The sequence below is a fragment of the Botryllus schlosseri genome, chromosome 16 (genome assembly GCF_051294905.1).
Source record: "Botryllus schlosseri isolate E-star chromosome 16, Bs_hap1, whole genome shotgun sequence".
In the NCBI taxonomy this organism is placed as follows: domain Eukaryota; kingdom Metazoa; phylum Chordata; class Ascidiacea; order Stolidobranchia; family Styelidae; genus Botryllus; species Botryllus schlosseri.
Window position 1 is genome coordinate 7,906,020 of NC_137251.1, and position 19,062 is coordinate 7,925,081.

The 19,062-nt window shown below is 40.6% G+C and overlaps 1 protein-coding gene across 1 annotated transcript; it reads right to left on the reverse strand.

Moving 5' to 3' along the window:
* Nucleotides 1-14,146: 14,146 nt before the first annotated feature.
* Nucleotides 14,147-18,841, reverse strand: LOC145458832 (serine/threonine-protein kinase PLK3-like). The gene is made up of 9 exons (XM_080337327.1): nucleotides 18,281-18,841; nucleotides 17,628-17,861; nucleotides 17,353-17,564; nucleotides 17,144-17,288; nucleotides 16,915-17,064; nucleotides 16,112-16,688; nucleotides 15,770-15,941; nucleotides 15,361-15,697; nucleotides 14,147-15,073 (listed from the first exon to the last, which is right to left on the reverse strand). Exons 1-9 carry the CDS (start codon nucleotides 18,692-18,694, stop codon nucleotides 14,855-14,857), a joined length of 2,460 nt encoding a protein of 819 aa, XP_080193453.1. The 5' UTR covers nucleotides 18,695-18,841; the 3' UTR covers nucleotides 14,147-14,854.
* Between the last annotated feature and the right edge of the window lie 221 nt (nucleotides 18,842-19,062).

The following is a 19,062-nucleotide window of genomic DNA, read 5'->3' on the forward strand; positions in this document are numbered from 1 at the left end:
TCAAAAATGGAATCATACGGCTAGGAAAATGATTTGAATATAGTGCCCATCCCAAGTCACAGCCACATTTGTTGTACCGCGGAGTGGTGATATCAAAGCCAATTTAGGTTGGTACCAAATTTATCTCGTCTCGCAATATTTCAGATTATTATTTCGTGGCGTCATCATTTTCGGACATCACAATGAACCATGACTTCATTACGTTTCGCATGAACCCCTTTACAGACACGTTTCGGATATGCGGTATTTACAATTAGTTATGTAATTTGACAACAACATCACTATTGTGCCAATTTCGAGTGAGCAATGAAATTGTCAGAACAAACTGAATTCGGCTATATTCGGCAATACTAGTTCGAATGAATAGTAAATACCTCTACCCAACAAAGAGCGCAGTCGCAACTCACAACTGAGTCCAACGACTCGCTAAACGTTTTACTCTAATCGTCATTGAAGTATCTGAAATGATTTGTTTCCCAGCTATGGGTAAATATTGCAGACAAAAGCAACTAATAAATTATTATCACCTTTGTGTTTAGCCTTGTGTTCATGACACAAAACGAAGCTTGTGTATATTGAGTGGTGGATATCAGAATGTCGTGAGTTATATGTCAAGCTGCGGGTGTATTCCAATCAATTCAGTAGAAGACAAGGACAGAACCTTTGTAAGTTTACGCGACGACAATATTTCCATATTGCTCAATAACAATCCTATACGGCAATGTCATGCAGTACTAGATCATCAGTTATACCTTGTACAATGTACATTGTATGCCTATAAGGAGCGTGAGAATGCCCCGCAGCAATGCATGCATTACCCATCTAAAAATCGAAATGTCGGGAAGACTAATTAATATATAGTCACATGTGTAGTGTGTACTACAGTGGTGCAACATTTTGAAAATGGCGTGATACAATTTCTTCAAAGTAAGCAATCCATGTTTGTCCTCTCTCATTGATATCATATGGTTTTTGTTACAACTTAGCAAACAAGCTGTTGCTTGCGTGAGATTTGTAGTCATTTACACCGGGATCCTGAATCAGGCGTACCGCTACAAACGAAATATCCATCCGATGACGGTGGGGGCCGCAGACCAGTGATTTACAAACTGTGGCCTTTCAGACGGCCGAGAACTACTTCAGCGTACGTGCATATGTCCTGCATATTTGTGAACTTTGTAACTTGAAATAGAAAAAAATGCAATAAATGTCCAAGTCTTTCCGTCAAGTAAGAATATCTCCAGAAAGAAACTATTCTGTTTAAACAAGGTTCATGACCCAAAAGTTGCTTAACCTTTTCAATGCATACAGATATGTGCAATAATCGAATTTTTGTGTACACCCAGTAAGAAAGCATCGATAACCGCCACCTGCGCGACGCTGCACATTGATAAACTCTATTCACTTGTCGCGTTAAAATAAATTCCGTATAGAAAGCTTGTTGAGTGCGTTGGAAAAGAATTCGTATTTTAAGCAATGCAAAGTCAGTTTGAGCTACGAACATTAAAATGTGCTATTTCTCTTATGCCCGAAAGACCTTGCGTCGGGTTCAGGGCACCATGAAAAAATGAGCTTTAGCACTACATGAAAATGCACGATTAAATATGCTGGTACATTGGACCTTTCGATTCGAATGCAATTTTTAATGATCTAAATTCTCGTTGAGAATAAATTAATTTTCAATCCGCAACACATGTGACAAAAGCAATCTATAGAAATTGCAAAAATGTGCCATTCCGAGAGCGAATACAATCGCACAATTTTTTTCCAATGACGAGAAACAACCAGCGGGACCTGTGTGGCGAGCAAAACAGTTGAGAGCGCAGCCAATTCCTGGACAACATGTGGCGAAATTTATCAAAATTGTTAAGGAATTTTAGAATGCAAATTTGAATTTAAAAAATGAGATTCGATCCCCATCACGCAATACTGTCAGCTGGAAATATTCGGGTTTATTTCAATACGAATTATTTAATAATATCCAGATACGATGGATGTGAACGGCTTATATGCTCATTATAGCATACAATCAGGTATTATTATTATTCCAGACTACACAAAAGTCAGGTATCACTGCTATAGATAATTCGGTCACGTTCAATGTACCTGACAGGCATGTGAATGAAATTGAATTCAAATACTATTTATCCCGGCGAAAGTGTCAATAAGCCTTTCTCAGTGCGGTGCAATTACATAATAGGCGTATCTCATCTTCGCTGAAACGTTCGGGTCTGTTTCACGAAGGTTGACAAATATAACGTGTGGGCGTTTCCACTATTTATACGTCTTTCCCGACCTTTCAACGTATATAATCTCACCTGTAATCGCTCGAAAATGAAATCTTTGACCGCTGCAAAGAGTACAGGTTGATGTTGCTCATTTGCAGAGGCGATCGAAGTTGTTTGGGATGTTACGTTGGTACGTATCGGTAGAAGTAAAAGTTGTGATGTTATATGTTATTGAATTACAATAAATCAGTCCAATACTTTTTTTTACGAATTTCAACCATCAATAGCCCAAATTGTCATATGAATATTTGCATTTGGTTACGGCTGCCGACGGCTAGTTCTACAATAAGGATGAAAACGTTATAAACTTCACTGCACTTCGTTGTAGACTGTGGAGAAAGCAAAATTCCCCGTGCTTATATTGTGACTGCCCTTACAAATAGAACATGATTCTTTTTATATTGGAAAATTGCCTTCGAAAACGGTTCAAACAGAAATGGACCTATCAGAAGTATGAAATCACTCTCTTAGCGCAAAGAAGCATCCTATACTTAGTAAATCAGCTTATGTACTTTGTTACCAATCATCCCCATGCGATTAGTTTAATGTAGCTTTTCTGTAAATAACTATTGCCGTACGTAGCATTACTTCATAGGGATGTAATCACATTTGTTTTGCTCTTTAGCTTATCAAATGTGACTCGAGCAAACACACCAATCTGTTTGGTTCTTGTACACACGAACATAAGACTGGGGACATTTGGTGAAAAGATGAAAAGATTCGAATAATTTTATACCACCAATTTTCCATAGGCGAAATATCTTTATGGTATTTGAAAGGCTTGTTTTGGTGGGCGTCAGCTAGGTATAACTTAGGTTGAGCAGGTTGATCCGTAGTAACATTGGCCATGTTGCACACGCCTTGTGCCAACAACTCTTACTCGCCTCGTGTGAAAGGTCATGGTTTGATAGACGCTTGTGCGTAAAAAGAACGTACGACAGCAATGTTTTATTGACTCTAGTACGTGGCATGTTTACTGCCAAAGGATAAATTGTTGCAATAGCGTAACCTCAATCTTGAGGACGGGTGTTCTTAAATAGATAAGCCGCATAGCACAACGCTCTCGAAATCTTCACATTCGGAAGAAGTTGATGTGAGATTTTTCTTGAACTTGTAGGAATAACGATTATTTTGCAGAAAAGGTCAAAACGCACGCAGGAATCAAAAAATCACGCGAATTCAAAATGACCTACCGATTACACCGGTCTAAAACAAAGTGTAAACAGAGCGTGTGAAAACATTAAAATCGGGAATTAAAACGATACGGAATAAATGATAATGTAAGGAGGAGAGGTCTCCAGAGTGTACGTGTTTTTTTTTATAGAATGTTGATTGAGAATTGACCTTGAACAATTGATGTTATATTACTGGTACAACTGCAGGACACGACGCGTTCATAAATCCGAATTACATCGACAAAATAAGCATTTAAGCGTAAAAGTACATCCACTCATCACATTGCAGTATTGGAAGTTGAAGACTATCACCAAAGCCCACCGTGACTATGGTGACTACGTGACTATTTTGTCACGCTGTGGCAGTTAGCTGATATTGTGAACGAGATGGGTAATATTACGATATACGGCTCTCACTTGCAATTTTGATATACGGATTATTGTATGCGATATTTGTCGGAACTGCTGCAAGTAAATTTCCACCGGTGATATATTTTTATATGCCATTGGCTGAAAATGCAATAAAATCGTTCGAATTCTGAATAATATTGTGTACTTGCGGGCAACTATACCAATGAAATGAAAGGTCTTTCAATAATAGCATACACATCTAGGGAAGGATGAGACCCATTGGTACAGAAACTAATAGTCAATTAGCGATTCTGAGGAATCATTGGTCTCAGAGTAAAACTTATTAGGTTATAATATCTCTTCCTTTCTGAATCTATTTGATGGTGACAAATTACTGTTTGGCGGTTCGAGACGCTATTATAATAGGAGATTATCTCGGTACGGGCGATTATTTTTACTTTTCGTTACTTTGTAATAGTTTAACAGCGTGTAATTATGAAGTAATTTCATCAGCAAATTGCCCATTGAGGTAAATTTTATAATCTGTATCGATGATTCTATCAGTCATTACATGCGCGACATATGTTTCACAGTCGCGACATCGTGTAGCGACGGACCATTACGCTTTTCGCACCTGATCTACTCACAGAAACGCTGAAGTGCCAGGAGCATGGGCTGAAGTGCGGCACGTGGGATTTGAAAGTATTTTGCTGTAAAGTCGATATTACGCTGTCTATGATCTTGAGATGGTGGCAAATCTCCTCAACTTACGCTCTTCTTAATGGAGAAGCAATTGAAAAAAGTAATAATGAAATTCGCTAACATGACGATATATATCCACTCCAAATAATGACAGTTGCTTTCAATCTGCATGAGTATATCACCACTTCTATTGTAACCAAGATATCGTTTGGTCGCAGAATATTTAGATTCAGTGTTACTGAATTAGTACCGGTTGGAATGAATTCAAATTTGCTGTCCTTCGTTTTTTGAGGCATGCATCCTGACGATTTAATCACGTAGCCAGCAATATTCAGGAAAAAAGTTTTTTTGAACAGCCCTAACATAACATGCATCTGTACAAAGTTATTGTCCTGTGGAATGACGACCCAGGTGAATCTGAGGACGATAGCTACAGAGAAAAACAAATTGATCTTGGCATTGGCATATATATATATATACACATACCAGTTAAAGATGCTGACCATTCCGTGGGCCACTTATATCCCCACTCATATACTATTCCCATGTGCTTTTTTGTTACTCAATCAATTACCACAAACCATATCAAAAAATAGGCATCGATGTATCGAAGACTATGGTCTGCCGGTATAATAACGACTTGGTAAATATGTCAAGATGGGTACCATAGGAATTATTACAATAACAGCAATTTTGGGTATGTTTAACGTCATCTGTCAATCCTGTTGATTCGGTATTTACGAAATGGCCGACGGGGACTTTTTATCCATCAAACGTTTGTTTTTCTGAGCATGAGTATATGGGACTATCTTTATCTGCAATTTCCCACTTCCCTCGTCATGTTTGGATTTGTGACACAATCAAGACGTGACTTTGTGGGGTACATGTTGACTTTTGAGCATATAGGCTCAGTCACTCACACGTTGGGCCAAAAGAAAGACCTACAAGGGACATTAGGAGCTTTCCTGCGTATATTGCCAAGCGTAAAAGTTAGAGTGGGTGTGGTGGCCATCTGACCATCAAATAACATGCTGCCAACCATAAACGGGAATCTGTTGTGTAGGCCTATTCAATTCGCGGTATGAGATTTTGAACTTTTGCCGGTGTAGCTCATTTGAATTTGAGAAGTAATCTCATCATGCCCAGCGCTCTCAAGACGTCATTTTGAATAAACAACAACGTCCAGGTTGTTGCAGGCGTCATTTTAGCATGGAATTCGAAATCGGAAAAGCGCTAACATACAATTATTACTCATTGTGTCTGCTCGACAATGTAGTTTCGAATAAATTGTCTACTTCTGCCGAGAATTAGCCGCTTTAGCAAACAGAATTTAACTTGTCCACATAAATGTCAATATTGTGCTGACGTATTGGGAGATTTCCAGAGCAATCGAGTCGATTCGACGATAATGATATTTATAATGATTTCTTGACGCGCTTGCGGCATCAATATTTTCCTACTGTTTTACACTATCCATCAGCCTAAAATATACTTCAATATTTCAGGGAGAAAGATGTCATATACAAATATTCAAGTTGGTTTACAATTATAGGACGCATATATCTTGAACGTATACATTCAAAAGATGATAAATAACTTTCCACTGTGGTATGCCCATATAGGTGACATATTTTAAACTTGCAATTGATTTGTATACTGTATACAGAAATGGGGATTGTAAGACAATAATAGAATATAATCGACACAACTTAGAAATCTATACAGACCACACGAATGTGTGGGCGTGAGTGTGTGTGTAGTAATAAATGTTGAAGATTAGGACTGTTACTTTTATTAATGGATTATATCTATACACTTTATGCTTTATATACTTGACACTGGATCGCATAAGGCAAATCATTACCCAAGGCTCTTAACAGACAGTTCATTTCTCCTATATAATTGCATTGGATCTGTTGTCGGAGTCTTATCGCCAATGTCCTAGAATAACAGGGGAAGAATAGCAAACTTTGCAGCTGCGCCGATATAGTCCCACGCATACGTTTTCAAGACGGCGACATAAGTATAGGAACGCTGCAGTTTGCCACCAGCTCCTGATTGAGCCTGAATTTTTGATTTGCAAAGTTTCGCTTTCTGGAACGGTGTATCATAAGTGTGACAGTGTGCAGCTGTGCAGTCACTGGGTCTTCACTAGGGTTGCATTTCAAACAAATGATGTTTTAAAACAATGCCCTTCAAATAAGAAAGTTTTTTCTTCATCAAAAGTCGTACAATTTTGCCATAATTTCCAAAAACATGTGGTATGCGCCCATGGACGATTTGCGTCCAATATAGTCGACGGACGTATACGACAAGGCATGGTTGGAACCCTCGAAATCGTCGTCCGTTCAACAGCCATACCGCGTAGATATCGATATGGAATGGGTGTTCTGATGATGATGACCGCCGACCTTAAAAAATGCTGCATAACGATGTGCCTCTCCTATTTCGTCAAAGGAGCCGTAATTAACCTACATCTTCAATTGTCAATGTAAAACATCATGACAACACAATTCAATATTCGTGACTTCATGGCTAAACAACAAAAAACATGTTTTAAACAATGAACATGTTTTAAACATGCTTGTTTTAAATCGATTTTTGTTTTGAATGCAACCCTATAGTCTTCACTTCAATGTTCATAGTCATACTGCGACATGCGAGCATAACTTGTGTTCATACAAGGTGTTTCTGACCGATGATTATATTCTGGAAATGCGGACAATGAATTCTTACTCTCTCATGTCTGCATCACAGATGGTATTCACTAAAAAATCAATTTAGTATGACTTATGGCCAGTGCCATCCAGTGCGAGTAGAGTATAAGTAGTTACCTATACGTCTGCACAATAAATCCGCTTATGTGACTATACGTAACCTATAACAATTAAATATATTAGAAGTTATACAATGTTTACACCAACGTTGGGCATTGTTTCACCCTGACTTGAATCGCCGAGTTGACTACATTGCTGTATGCATCTTTGTATCGGTTTCCAAAGCATTCTGTATACATAGCCTACGCGCTTTTCTCAAATCCTTTCGCAGATCCTGACACATAGAAAGTGGAGATATCATCTTTAACCGTAAATAATTGTACGAATCTTCCGCACTCTTCGCTCTTAGCACACTAAATTATTTGTAAAACTTTAGAAGATAACTCGAGCATTTGTACCATTTTCTATGTATATTGTATCGACGATTAGAAATACAATGATAGTGAGCCAATTCGAGAAAGTTTTGTGTTCTAAGTGTCCATGTCCAATGTCCATACTGTCATTTGCGATATAAGTGCAACCATTTGCCAATATGAGTTATATTGTTATAATCATTTCGTGAATTAGCGAGAATTAAGACTCCAAAATCCTTTCCCCCCTTAATAGGTCTGAGTATAGTGAATGTTAAAAATATTTCTAAACGTTTACATGTTTTTGAACGTTAGCTGTAACGGCGATAATTAATTTAGACTCTAAATCAGGGGTCACCAACCCTTTTGCAACCAAGGGCTACTTTTGGGTACTGATTGAAGCGGTGTGCTACCATTTACTCCCGCCGTTTACCCGTATCAGACACAATTTCCGCTTTGGTATTCATAGCATTGGGCAGGTATCGCATAGCGGTAAGACTTCTAAGATGTTCTTTTAAATCAAAACATCTCATTTCAACCAACTAGCCACTAAGACTTTTTAAGAAATCACGAATTACTTCGCACCGTGTTTATATAAATTATATAACAGCTCAGATTTTGAAATAAATCTCGTCACACGTTAGACTGGACAATTGAGCATTCAAAACTGTACTTTTCCGTGTCAACAAGGCACCAAAAGTTTGCTGCAGCCTTGCGGGCTTTGAGGTGGGGGTGATTTTGCAGTGGTACAATTTCAATCTCTAATTGTGCAGCATTTAGACATGACAGATTTCATTATACCTGACAGCAGCATCGATTACAGAAAGTTAGAAACATGGTACTATAAATTGCGTTGAGTGTAAGAGAGACAAGCTGTGTCAAAAGATGCAATACACATTGGACATACTGCATCTGCTAGTACGTCACCGCCATTTGCTACCGGATAGTAATGTTGTTTACTACTTTGGCATTGTGCGGTACGACGAGCTACCATAACAGAACCCCCCACCCTTTCAAGATGACCGTGGATGGCATGCCGTCATATCGCCTGCATGTGCAGTACTCCGTTGGCCTGTTATATGTCTTCGATATCTTGTTATTCTACTACATGTTGGTATATTACTAATTGTAATTGGGTATATTTGATATCATCATTTTAAGTGGTTTATATATATGTATTGTCATTTCTAAGTCACAAGTTATAGTGTGATTTAAACAACAATAGCTAAATCACTCAATTTATATATTTCTGACGAATATTGGCAAATGCTGCTATTCGATCTATTTTTAGAACAGGATCGCCCCTCGCGGGCCACTCATCTGGTCCTCGCGGGCACCAGGTTGGTGACCCCTGCTCTAAATGGTGCTTCCTCATTGTGTGGTAGGATGAGACTGGCTTCGTATAGAATATAGTTTATGGAATATTATTCGAGAGTCACACGCAGATACTCGCTTCATATTATCAAGTTCCTTCTATTTGAACTATAGTAAAACTAAAACAATGATTTAACGTGTATATTCAATCTACTAATACCCCGCGTATAAATCAAGTATAGTTAACTGACTTTGTCGTTGTTATTGGTGTGGCCTTGTAGCCCGACGGCCTTTTGCACCACGGGCAACGAGAATGCTCACTGCATACAGTTTAAAACACGAAATGAGGTCATATACAATAACATATACAGTATACACGCAACGCTAACACCGTGCAATGTAGTTATCGTAGAAAGACGTATATATGCCACGTTTCATCTTTGATGTTTACCATCTATCAAGGTTGGACGGATCGGAAGTCGCTAATTCAAGACTAGACACGATGTTTAAAGCTCCGTGCTCTAAGTCAGCTTGACACCACGCGTTTAGTGCTAAGATATCTAACATAAATCCTTGAGAAAACAATTAGTCGACAGTCGCATTAAATAATATGACGACACGACTTTTTAAATTTAGAACTACACTGCAATCCAAGAGATAGATAAATACACACATATATGTCAAATGGGATAATTTATAGGGATTAGCGTGACGGTGCTTAAACCATTTACGTACTGTATACTCTTTAATGCTACATCTCATATAAATGCCAGAAATGTAAACCTTTTCGATCGATGTGATCAGGGGTAAGTCGTGTACCGTTAAGAAATCCAGGCATACATTGATCGGCATTCAACAGTCTACGTATACGTAATCCAGCCCTTGGGCTGTGAATTACACACTATATAGTGCCGGAAGTATTTGTCGGTGGATGCGGACGTAGGGCGTGTAAAATTTAAATATTTGTAGTATACCAAAGACCAAGCCATAGCAAAATTGCATGTATTAAAATTCAAAAATCTGACGTGTATCGGGTACAAAATAAAATAATGCCAAATATGAAATTCATCCATATGCAATGCAACCCTGGATACTTATATTCACTTGGACATCGTTGGGGAAAGAGGCATTATACTTTTCAGACTTGGTGTAACTATAATAATTATACGCTGTTGGAACCAATGTATCAGACATTGAGAATGTGATTGTGTCAAACATGCGATCGTGACATCTGGTTCCATGTTACCACGTCATTTAAAAAAATCCATCACCCGTTAATTATGATCCGACCCTCCTAAGTTTTCATCCTGGCTAGGCTAGGGACGCCAATGTTCTGTAACACAGATGCATTGTAGCCTCTCGTCTTTTGTCAAATGCATGAATTCAATCAAATCAATTCAGTTTTCCTTTCGTTTTGTTTATACTGGCAATAACCTTTTAAAAATTTTGGAAACGAATGCTGTTTAGATTACAGAGAGTCCCGAACGCACCGGCAATAAGCAATAGGTAGCTATAGCAATGCGGTCGTAATATTTACATTGCACTGGTGATAACTTTACTCTGATAACTACGAAACGGGGAGTGTATCGTGGTGTAAACGCAAGACCACCTATCTTATGAGGATGGGGAATGTAAATATCGCAACAAAAACATGGAGCTCTGAATAACCTCCGTCAATCAAGTTGCAAAATTGAAATTCCACGCCAGCTATCTTTGCAAATCTCACCTGTTAGAGATGTCAATCAATTCGACACGCCTGTCTACAAGTGGCATGTTTATTCCTACACATCACATACGTATATAAGGATATTACAACATAGCGTTAACTCATGTAAGAACTATTTTGTCATCGTTTTTTGGCTATCAGATTCATTGAATTATTCTCTTTTTGTCTATATGAAGGGCAAATGCAGTAGTGATGATCATATCCGCACGTTTCACAACGTCACAAATCACGTATACTTTGTCAAAATTGATTTAATCGATTGTTGCAGATACTTTGAACGATTATGATTGATGATCAAGTTGCTCCGATGTCAAGAGTCAACTAGTTTGATATGTTTACAATCCTGATATTGATCCGGTGTCGGGTAATTAAATATGTGTACGACAACGATAATGCATATGCGCTTCACGAATTTGGCAGTGGTCTGATTGATCACAGATAAACAACGCGCTCGGGGTCCATCATGTTTGTTTGTGTCTGTGTGTGTGCAGTGCAGTTATTGTAGGCCCCGGACTATCTTGTAGGCCCCGGACTATCTGTATGTAACCACGAATTGAGTATATATTGTAATAACGAAACTGCGATGCAACATGTGAAAATTTACGTATCAGCGTATCTGTCCTTCTGATGATAACGCGTAATTACAAAAGCAGCATAACGCAGCAACAATAGTGGTTGAGGGATTATACAGTTTCGATCCAAATGCGCGCCTGACAATGCAATTCAACTTATATGGAGGGCTGCTTAATACTTATCTTTCATGGCGTACTGATGGGTTTTGTGACTGTTCAACAGTCGTAAGTGTGGTCAAATGAAGTCACGGGTTTCAAAGAAATTGATACAACCAATAAATGCATTTCCCGTGGATCGCGCTTGTTGGCTCAAGAAAATTAGCGGGTGTCTTCGTTAAAATGAAGGCTTTTTATTTTTCATATCATTCCCCTCCTCGAACCACAGTCTTTATGTTTTTTGTGATCTCATTGTTTTCATAACGTATAGTCGTATACCATCTAAATGAATTGTCATTTCTGCTCTGACCTAGAATAGTGCCATAAAATAATACCAATCTCCATGGACCTATATTTGAGATGTGCTATAAAAATCTGCATATTTCTATTATGAGTGAGTTAGAGTCCAATATGACACATCTGTAGACGAGATAGTGATGTCAAAGATGATATAAATATTTAGTAATTGTTAATTGACTATCATGTCTCGACATGTGTGTCTATTTGCTCAGCGCAGATATCGATATTCATGTGTCATTGTGACAAACTCCTTCATATGGAACTCTGGCACTCTATAGGTTCGAATCTTGAAGAATTATTTGATCAATCAAGCGATCACTATACGTCATTTGCGAGGGTATTTTGCGCTCTCCAGATGAAGAGCCATTGTCTCGACAGAGAGTGTCATGTGACTAGTTGTGTTTTGCAGCTCCGCAAATATAGTCTTAGGGATTACGTCATAGCCCTGCCATGTCGGAATTCCGCTTCTTGATGTTTGCCCGGCGCGTGTATATGTTGTATAAATGTATAGTATATATATGCACATCAGCCAACATCATCACCTGCTGAGAATTAAATTTAAAAATGTTTTTGGTATTCCTTGGAATTATTTAAATATTAAATTCTGTTCTTTGCCCTACGGGATTGCTCTCGAGAAACAAAAACTTGAAAGTGTGGTATATATCACATGAATATGACTCCATACCATATGCGAATCGTTCTAATATTGTATTTCTAATGATCCTTAGCTAACATTCGAATAGCTCCCGATATTGTGCTACGAATCAGCACTCAGCAGCTATATTCGTTTTAACATACTAACTTAAGTGACCATGTATTACTGCATCATTGACACACATCGTCGTCTCGTTTATACGATAGAGTGTAATGACTTAAACACATAGAAGCTATATTCTATTTACCCTGGTACTATATTTGTCAGACTTTGAATATCATGTCGTCATCAGGATAATCTTAGGAGGGTACAGTCAGTGGTTATGGTGCCCAGAAATCCCCAATTGTAGCATAGCATGTAACCAACATGTGCTGAGCCCGGTATATGCCATACTTTCCTATTAAACGTAGGGTTACTCTGGCATATGCGAACCGAAACTGTATTCCAGGCAATACAACTGCACATACAACTGTAGATTTCCCTTACGTCAGAATACCTAGTCAATTGCAGCTATATACACTGAATTTTGGTCCGTATTTCACGTTATTTTACCAAGTTATATTTGAGATACAACAGCACATTTTCGGCGCTAGCATTTTCGGAACGATGGGGTTTGATATTATCAGAGCTGCTCTCAAATGGGCAAAGCCATCGTTTGCACGTTTTCGCGTCAAGTTCGTCTATCCATTTAATAACTTTTGACATGGAGAATATAGGCCTCAGTGCCGTATACGCGAGTGCTTTTTCAGCCATCCACCTTTTGCACATCCCAACTCACGATTATATAACAACGAGGTTTCAGCTGTGTCCATTGTCTTGTGAAGCAGTGATTTATGCGCCAGAACAATTTATAACTCGTGCTCAACTGCTCAATGCTCATGCCCAGCTAAATACCAATGTCATGGGCGTCAAAAGAGCATTCATGATGTGAACCATCCAGTCCATCCCTGACGTCGCGTATGACACGATATTCCTCTCACGACTACCAAAGATTACCACAACTCCCAAATCATTCAAATTTCAGCAACGTCGTTCTGACGATGGAATGAGAATAAGGTGGGTCGGCGCCTTACCGCCATATTATTGTGAAATTCCAATCAATCGGGGATTGGTTCCACAGTTCTGGTCCCTATTTGGTGAAATTTCGAAACATCGACTTCAGTTGCGCTCATCATATCTGACAGTTGATAAGATAGTTATGGGTTAGCTGGAGATTGGAGGAGGGCTTTTTTCAGAATTCATAGGATTTCAACTAATTTCAACTTTAATTGTTGGCGTTGTCACTTGCGTGATTGCGTCACTGAAGTTTTCCTTGCGCACCGAGACACGACACCAACACCTCGACAGAGTGAAAGATAATCTGAGAGGGATCGTAATTTCAATAACCTATGGATGCATTGTGCGATTATGCAATCCATCGGTGCCTAGAATACTAACCGTGTGTTGAAGATTGTCCAATTGCGACCGCATAACATTCTTGAAAATGCTTGGTTATTCAAGTAATCCTCTCGCAAAATCTCCTACAATTAGAATACGAATGCATGCGAACCGAGCGCACATATTTCCTCTCTAGACGACACCGGTCGGGATACGTTTACACCGATATTTGCGTGAAGCAAATCGAAATTCCACGACCACGGATAGCTTCCGAGTGAAGCATACGAGAAACGACCCGCCGTGAGAACTCTCGCAGTCGACCTGGTGAATAACGGTTGCGTATTACGTCGACGACCTCACCTTTGCGCGTCGTCGCTAATCTAGCTCAACAATCACGAACCCGTTTCTTCGTGAGAAAATCACTTTTTTATTTTCACGAACTTCGACACAAGTTCGCTACCGGACATTTGGCAATCTTCGGTGAAATAAATAAGTTGAAAACGGACGGAAGCGTACAGTATAAAATGATCACTTTGAAATACCAAGAAAGAAGCAGCTTTGAACATAAATAAACGACAGAAAATATATAATTTAAACGAGGCAGAAAATCGCGAGCACAAACCAAGACAATAAATAGAGAATATATCATTGAACCTGGAAAAGAATGGAAGGTGTATTAACTACAGAAAGTAGAGAGCAATGTTTTGCAGGTGGTAGCGTCAAACCGTGCGTGTACCATGACGAAATAAATAGTTCTTATTACGGCGCTACATACAGTCAAATGAGTCGGCAAAGGGTGTCCAATCCCATTTCGGTCTTCATTATTCATAGGTTAGCTAAATCAAGTTGAATCATCAATAAGTACAATCGATTGGCGGATTCGTGAGTCACAATGGAAAAGGGGATGGAAAGCATGGCGAAGTGAGTAGTTTGTATTATTTCCCACACTATCTCAAACCCCCTCGAGAATGACTCCGTTAATAATAAGTTAATTGCGTTCCAGAGATGATGACATGCTCTGTCGTTGCGGTGGCCCGACGATCGATGTACACAAAAGGATACATATTCGGATCGTGGAGTCATCACTTTTACAAACAAAATATTAGCTCGGCTACTGCACGGCAACCATGTTGACGCGGGTGTCTGGATATTCGAGACACAGTTCCACGTCGGAAGAGTCTTGGAAGATGTTACAAAACGGGTGCGAGACGCATTCCAGCTCCCCGAAAAGGTAGTGGAATTCTTCGTGAACCTGGCGAAGTCGCAATCGAAGTTCTTCGCTTTTTATGTTCAAAATCTCGCTTCCGGTGAAAACAGATGTTTCTTTTTTCTGAAAAATGAGCGAAAGGTCACACATATGCCAACGGCGTCATGAATTATGATACATATCCTCCAAGGACCACGTGGAATGCGGACAGTCAATCGACCGTAACACCTTAATGGGGAAATTGAAGTACAGCCCAATGGTGATAGATAAAATCAACCTTCATTTTAATGGCTGTATTAGAAAATACACCTCAAAGATTGGAAAAAGAAAATTTACAGGTATTGTACTACTTACAGTTGGCTACTTTCTGCTTATACGCGATGCAATCATTACAGAAACAACATACACACCTTGCCGACGTAGGACACGATCATTGAAGACTTGTTGTGAATGTTCGACACGTTTACTTTGGAATGGTCGTCGCTGAAGTTGACTTGGAGCGTGCCGTTCGAGAGGTACATCACGACGTGATTGTTCGTCCTGCTCCACGTCAGCATCCTCACGGTGGATTGAAACTGCGTCGTCGAATCAGACGCGTTGGATTGGGCCTCCAGGTTCTGGTCCATATAGTTTATGAACAGCCTCAAGATGTTGACAGTACGTAAACAACCGGACGGCGGGGAACTAATGGAAAATACTTTTGCGTCTTCCGGAGTTTTCCAATCGGCTTCTAGCAACTCGACGGTGCTGTAAATCGATAAGAAACCGGTTTAGATATTTGAAACATTGAACATCTGTTTTGGTGCTGTTGATATTTACCTCCCATCTCTGAGAAGCATGATGTGTGAGCCGTCATTGAAGAGAACGCCGATATCGCCAGTCGCGAGCTGATACCCGAACCCGTATTTGTTAGAGTAATCAACCCATTTTGCAATCCACGTATTACGGACCGTCATACATCCGTTCGGGTTAGCTGGCGTGATTGCAGGCGCTGAAGAGAGAGAGAACGTTAAATAAAAGTGTTACATTCTTGAGATAAAAACTCTTGGCATAGAAAAATATACAGTTCAAGCCACGCAAGTATAACTATTTGGCAACGAGTGATATGATCTAACGCTTACAAGAAAAGCATTTTAAAACATCGTTAAAATGTATTATTACCTTGGACGGTCTCCGGAACCGTTTTCGTCTTCGGCGCGGTCGCTTTTATGCATCTTCTCGGCGAAGGGATCTTCATTTTTTGCAGTTTGCTAGCGATCAGTTTCATCGGGCTCATTTTATGATGCTTCTTCGGAATTTCCGGGGCATTTTCCAATTTTCCAGATTGGTTATTATTCTCCTCCACCCGAGTTTCTTCGGCGTGGTCGACAGTGTTCAAATGCGATTGATCGGCTTGCGTTTGAGCGACGGATGATTCAGTGTCCAGGGATGGCACGCGTTGCGCCGCGGCAGATTCGGCTTGTCGTTTGTCAACTGACGGATTGGACGCGGATGATTGTTGGCTTTCGTTGAACTTAGCAGAAGATGTGACCAAGCACGGGTCGGACAGACAGTTGCCGTGTCGCAGCTGGCAGCTTTGCGTCGCGTAAGACCCGCTAGCCGACAACTGTCCTTGCATTTTCAGTTGCGGGAGAGCGGACCTTCTGCGTAGAGGAATCACAGGCGCTGATACGATCTCTCGGTGCGGGTGTTCTCTCTCTAGCTCTTCGACTCCGGGAAATCGAGAGGCCGTCTCGTTCTGAACGAAATAGCCGCCGATTAACGATCGCCCGTTTAAATTTAGGCGCAAAGTGGCGACAGAGTATATTTTCATTGCGCGTCACTCGCGAATATCGGTAACCGCAATTAGCGCGATGATTTCGAGGAATCGTTGCAGTAAACGCCAATTTCTTGATGCTATCGGCGGTCGCTTTAAAATTATCCCGGGCAAATGCCGCACGAAGTAGCAAAATAAGATTATTTACCTTATCGAAGAAGGAGTGGTTTAAGACTTCGTTTAACGTCGGCCTTGCTTGCGGTTTGGATTGTAGCAATTGACGAATTAGATCAGATGCCTCGGCCGATACGAAAGACGGAATTTGGTAGCTGTTCTTCAAGATACATTTGTAGGTGTCCTAAAATAGAAACGACGGTTTTATGAGCACAAACTCGATTTTAACAATGCCGGCAATCGCAAATAGATTGGATGCTTACTTTCATGCTACTGCTGTCAAAAGGCGGTTTTCCGACTAGGAGAGTGAACAGTATGCAGCCAACGGCCCATAAATCAGCTTCCGGCCCGTGTCCATGTCGGTTCAATACTTCCGGAGCTATGAAGTTCGGCGTTCCGCATATTGTCCTAGCGAGATAAAAGTCAGTTAGCGATCACCGAGACCAAATCTACAAGACGAGAGATTCCTTACCTTCGCTTACCCCACGATGTCCTCGTGGCTAATCCGAAGTCGGCGATTTTGATTCGATCGTCGTCCGATAGCAGAATATTGCCTAATTTGAGGTCTCTGTGGATGAGCCCGCACCCGTGGATGTGCGTCAATCCGCTGACGATCTGCCAGATGATGTCGCTGACCTCTGCCTCGCGCAGAAATTCTTTTCGGCGAAGATACTGTGCCAAACTCTGTAACGGTAGCGATTTCATTTTAGACTCCGTAACAATCACAGGGGGCTAATCCTCACTCACCCTTTTCGAGCACAATTCCAAAACCAAGCAGATAATTTTAGAATTCTCAAACGTCCCCTCGAACTTGGCGACGTTCGGGTGGTCCGATTCGGAAGCTGCGGCGTGAAGATCTATTTCGGCATCGACCTTTTCTCGTTGAGACGGCATCGAGACCTTTGTTTTGTCGATGATTTTCAATGCGTATTTTTTTCCGGTGCTGACTTCGACGCCTTCATATACTTTGGCAAACCCGCCCTGAATAGGATACGAAACGTTTACGACGTGAAATCGTCAGGTGGAATAGGCAATAAAAAAGCGTCCGGGCAACGTCTCCAAATAAAAACCACACGTTACGTCGTTATTTACTTGGTGCGTGGTTACGTACACGCCCGTAACGTAGGCGGGACAGGAATGCCAAAAGGCAATATTTGCACAGCGCTGTGCTAACCCACAAGATCAATCAGGACAAATATCGCGCGTTCGAAATTACCGGGGCCTGTCGAATGGGTTTTTGCCGCAGGTAATGTTGCTAGCAACAACAGTTAAAGATTATAATCTCATCACGAACCATAAGCTTTCAAACATACATGCATCAGATCATCCTACGAGACTGCCATGATTTATGAGCAATGAAATGATCACATGTCGGCATCAGCTATAAAATCGAGGCTTACCTTTCCCAAAAGCTTCCCCCTTTTGTAGATTCTCTCCGTCAGTGGGTCTCGCAACACTGCGCTGTCTGGACCCGGCGTGGCCGCTGAATGTGCAGACATTGAACGTTGAGTTTTGCGGGTAGGTTTCCAGCTTCCGGATGGTTTAGGCTTCTGTTGTTCGCATTTTGGGGACGGGGAGCAACTCGTAAGTCCCATTGATTTGCGTGCAGTTATATTCTCTTTCGCATAAAGGTTATCCGCGCTCGCCCGCGAGCAGCATTTAGCTGTGGTGGTATTATTGTAGCTAGAGTTCGATAATCCTTTTTGAGAGACGTTGGATATATTCCTGCAGCATCGCTCGCTAAAGTTCGGAGGTATGACGGATCCTACTTTTCGTCTTCTAGATCCATTGCTTACGTGATCGGTGGAATCCATTTCGAATGCAGCTGTTGTACGGTGCGCTAATGTTCACAAAACACTGGCTATCATACCAGCCAAACTGATCAAATGTATCTCAATGTATGTACTCCTGAACCTGGTTTCGGCTTGGCGTTTGTCGCTTTACTAATCGGCGAGACGCTGTCTTGTCACTTATATACAACAGGGAAAAAATGACGCCGAGAGACGTACGTTGCGCACACGATGCGCAATCGATACCAAAGCGCTCTCGTTTTCGGCGCGTCATGGCGACGCATTCTTATCATCAACAGACCGGGCTAGACTCGGCAGAAATTCTCGAATCTCGAATCTCTAGAGCTTCGTTAGGTTGGTGAATGGTGATAAGCATGATAGCTGATAGCTAT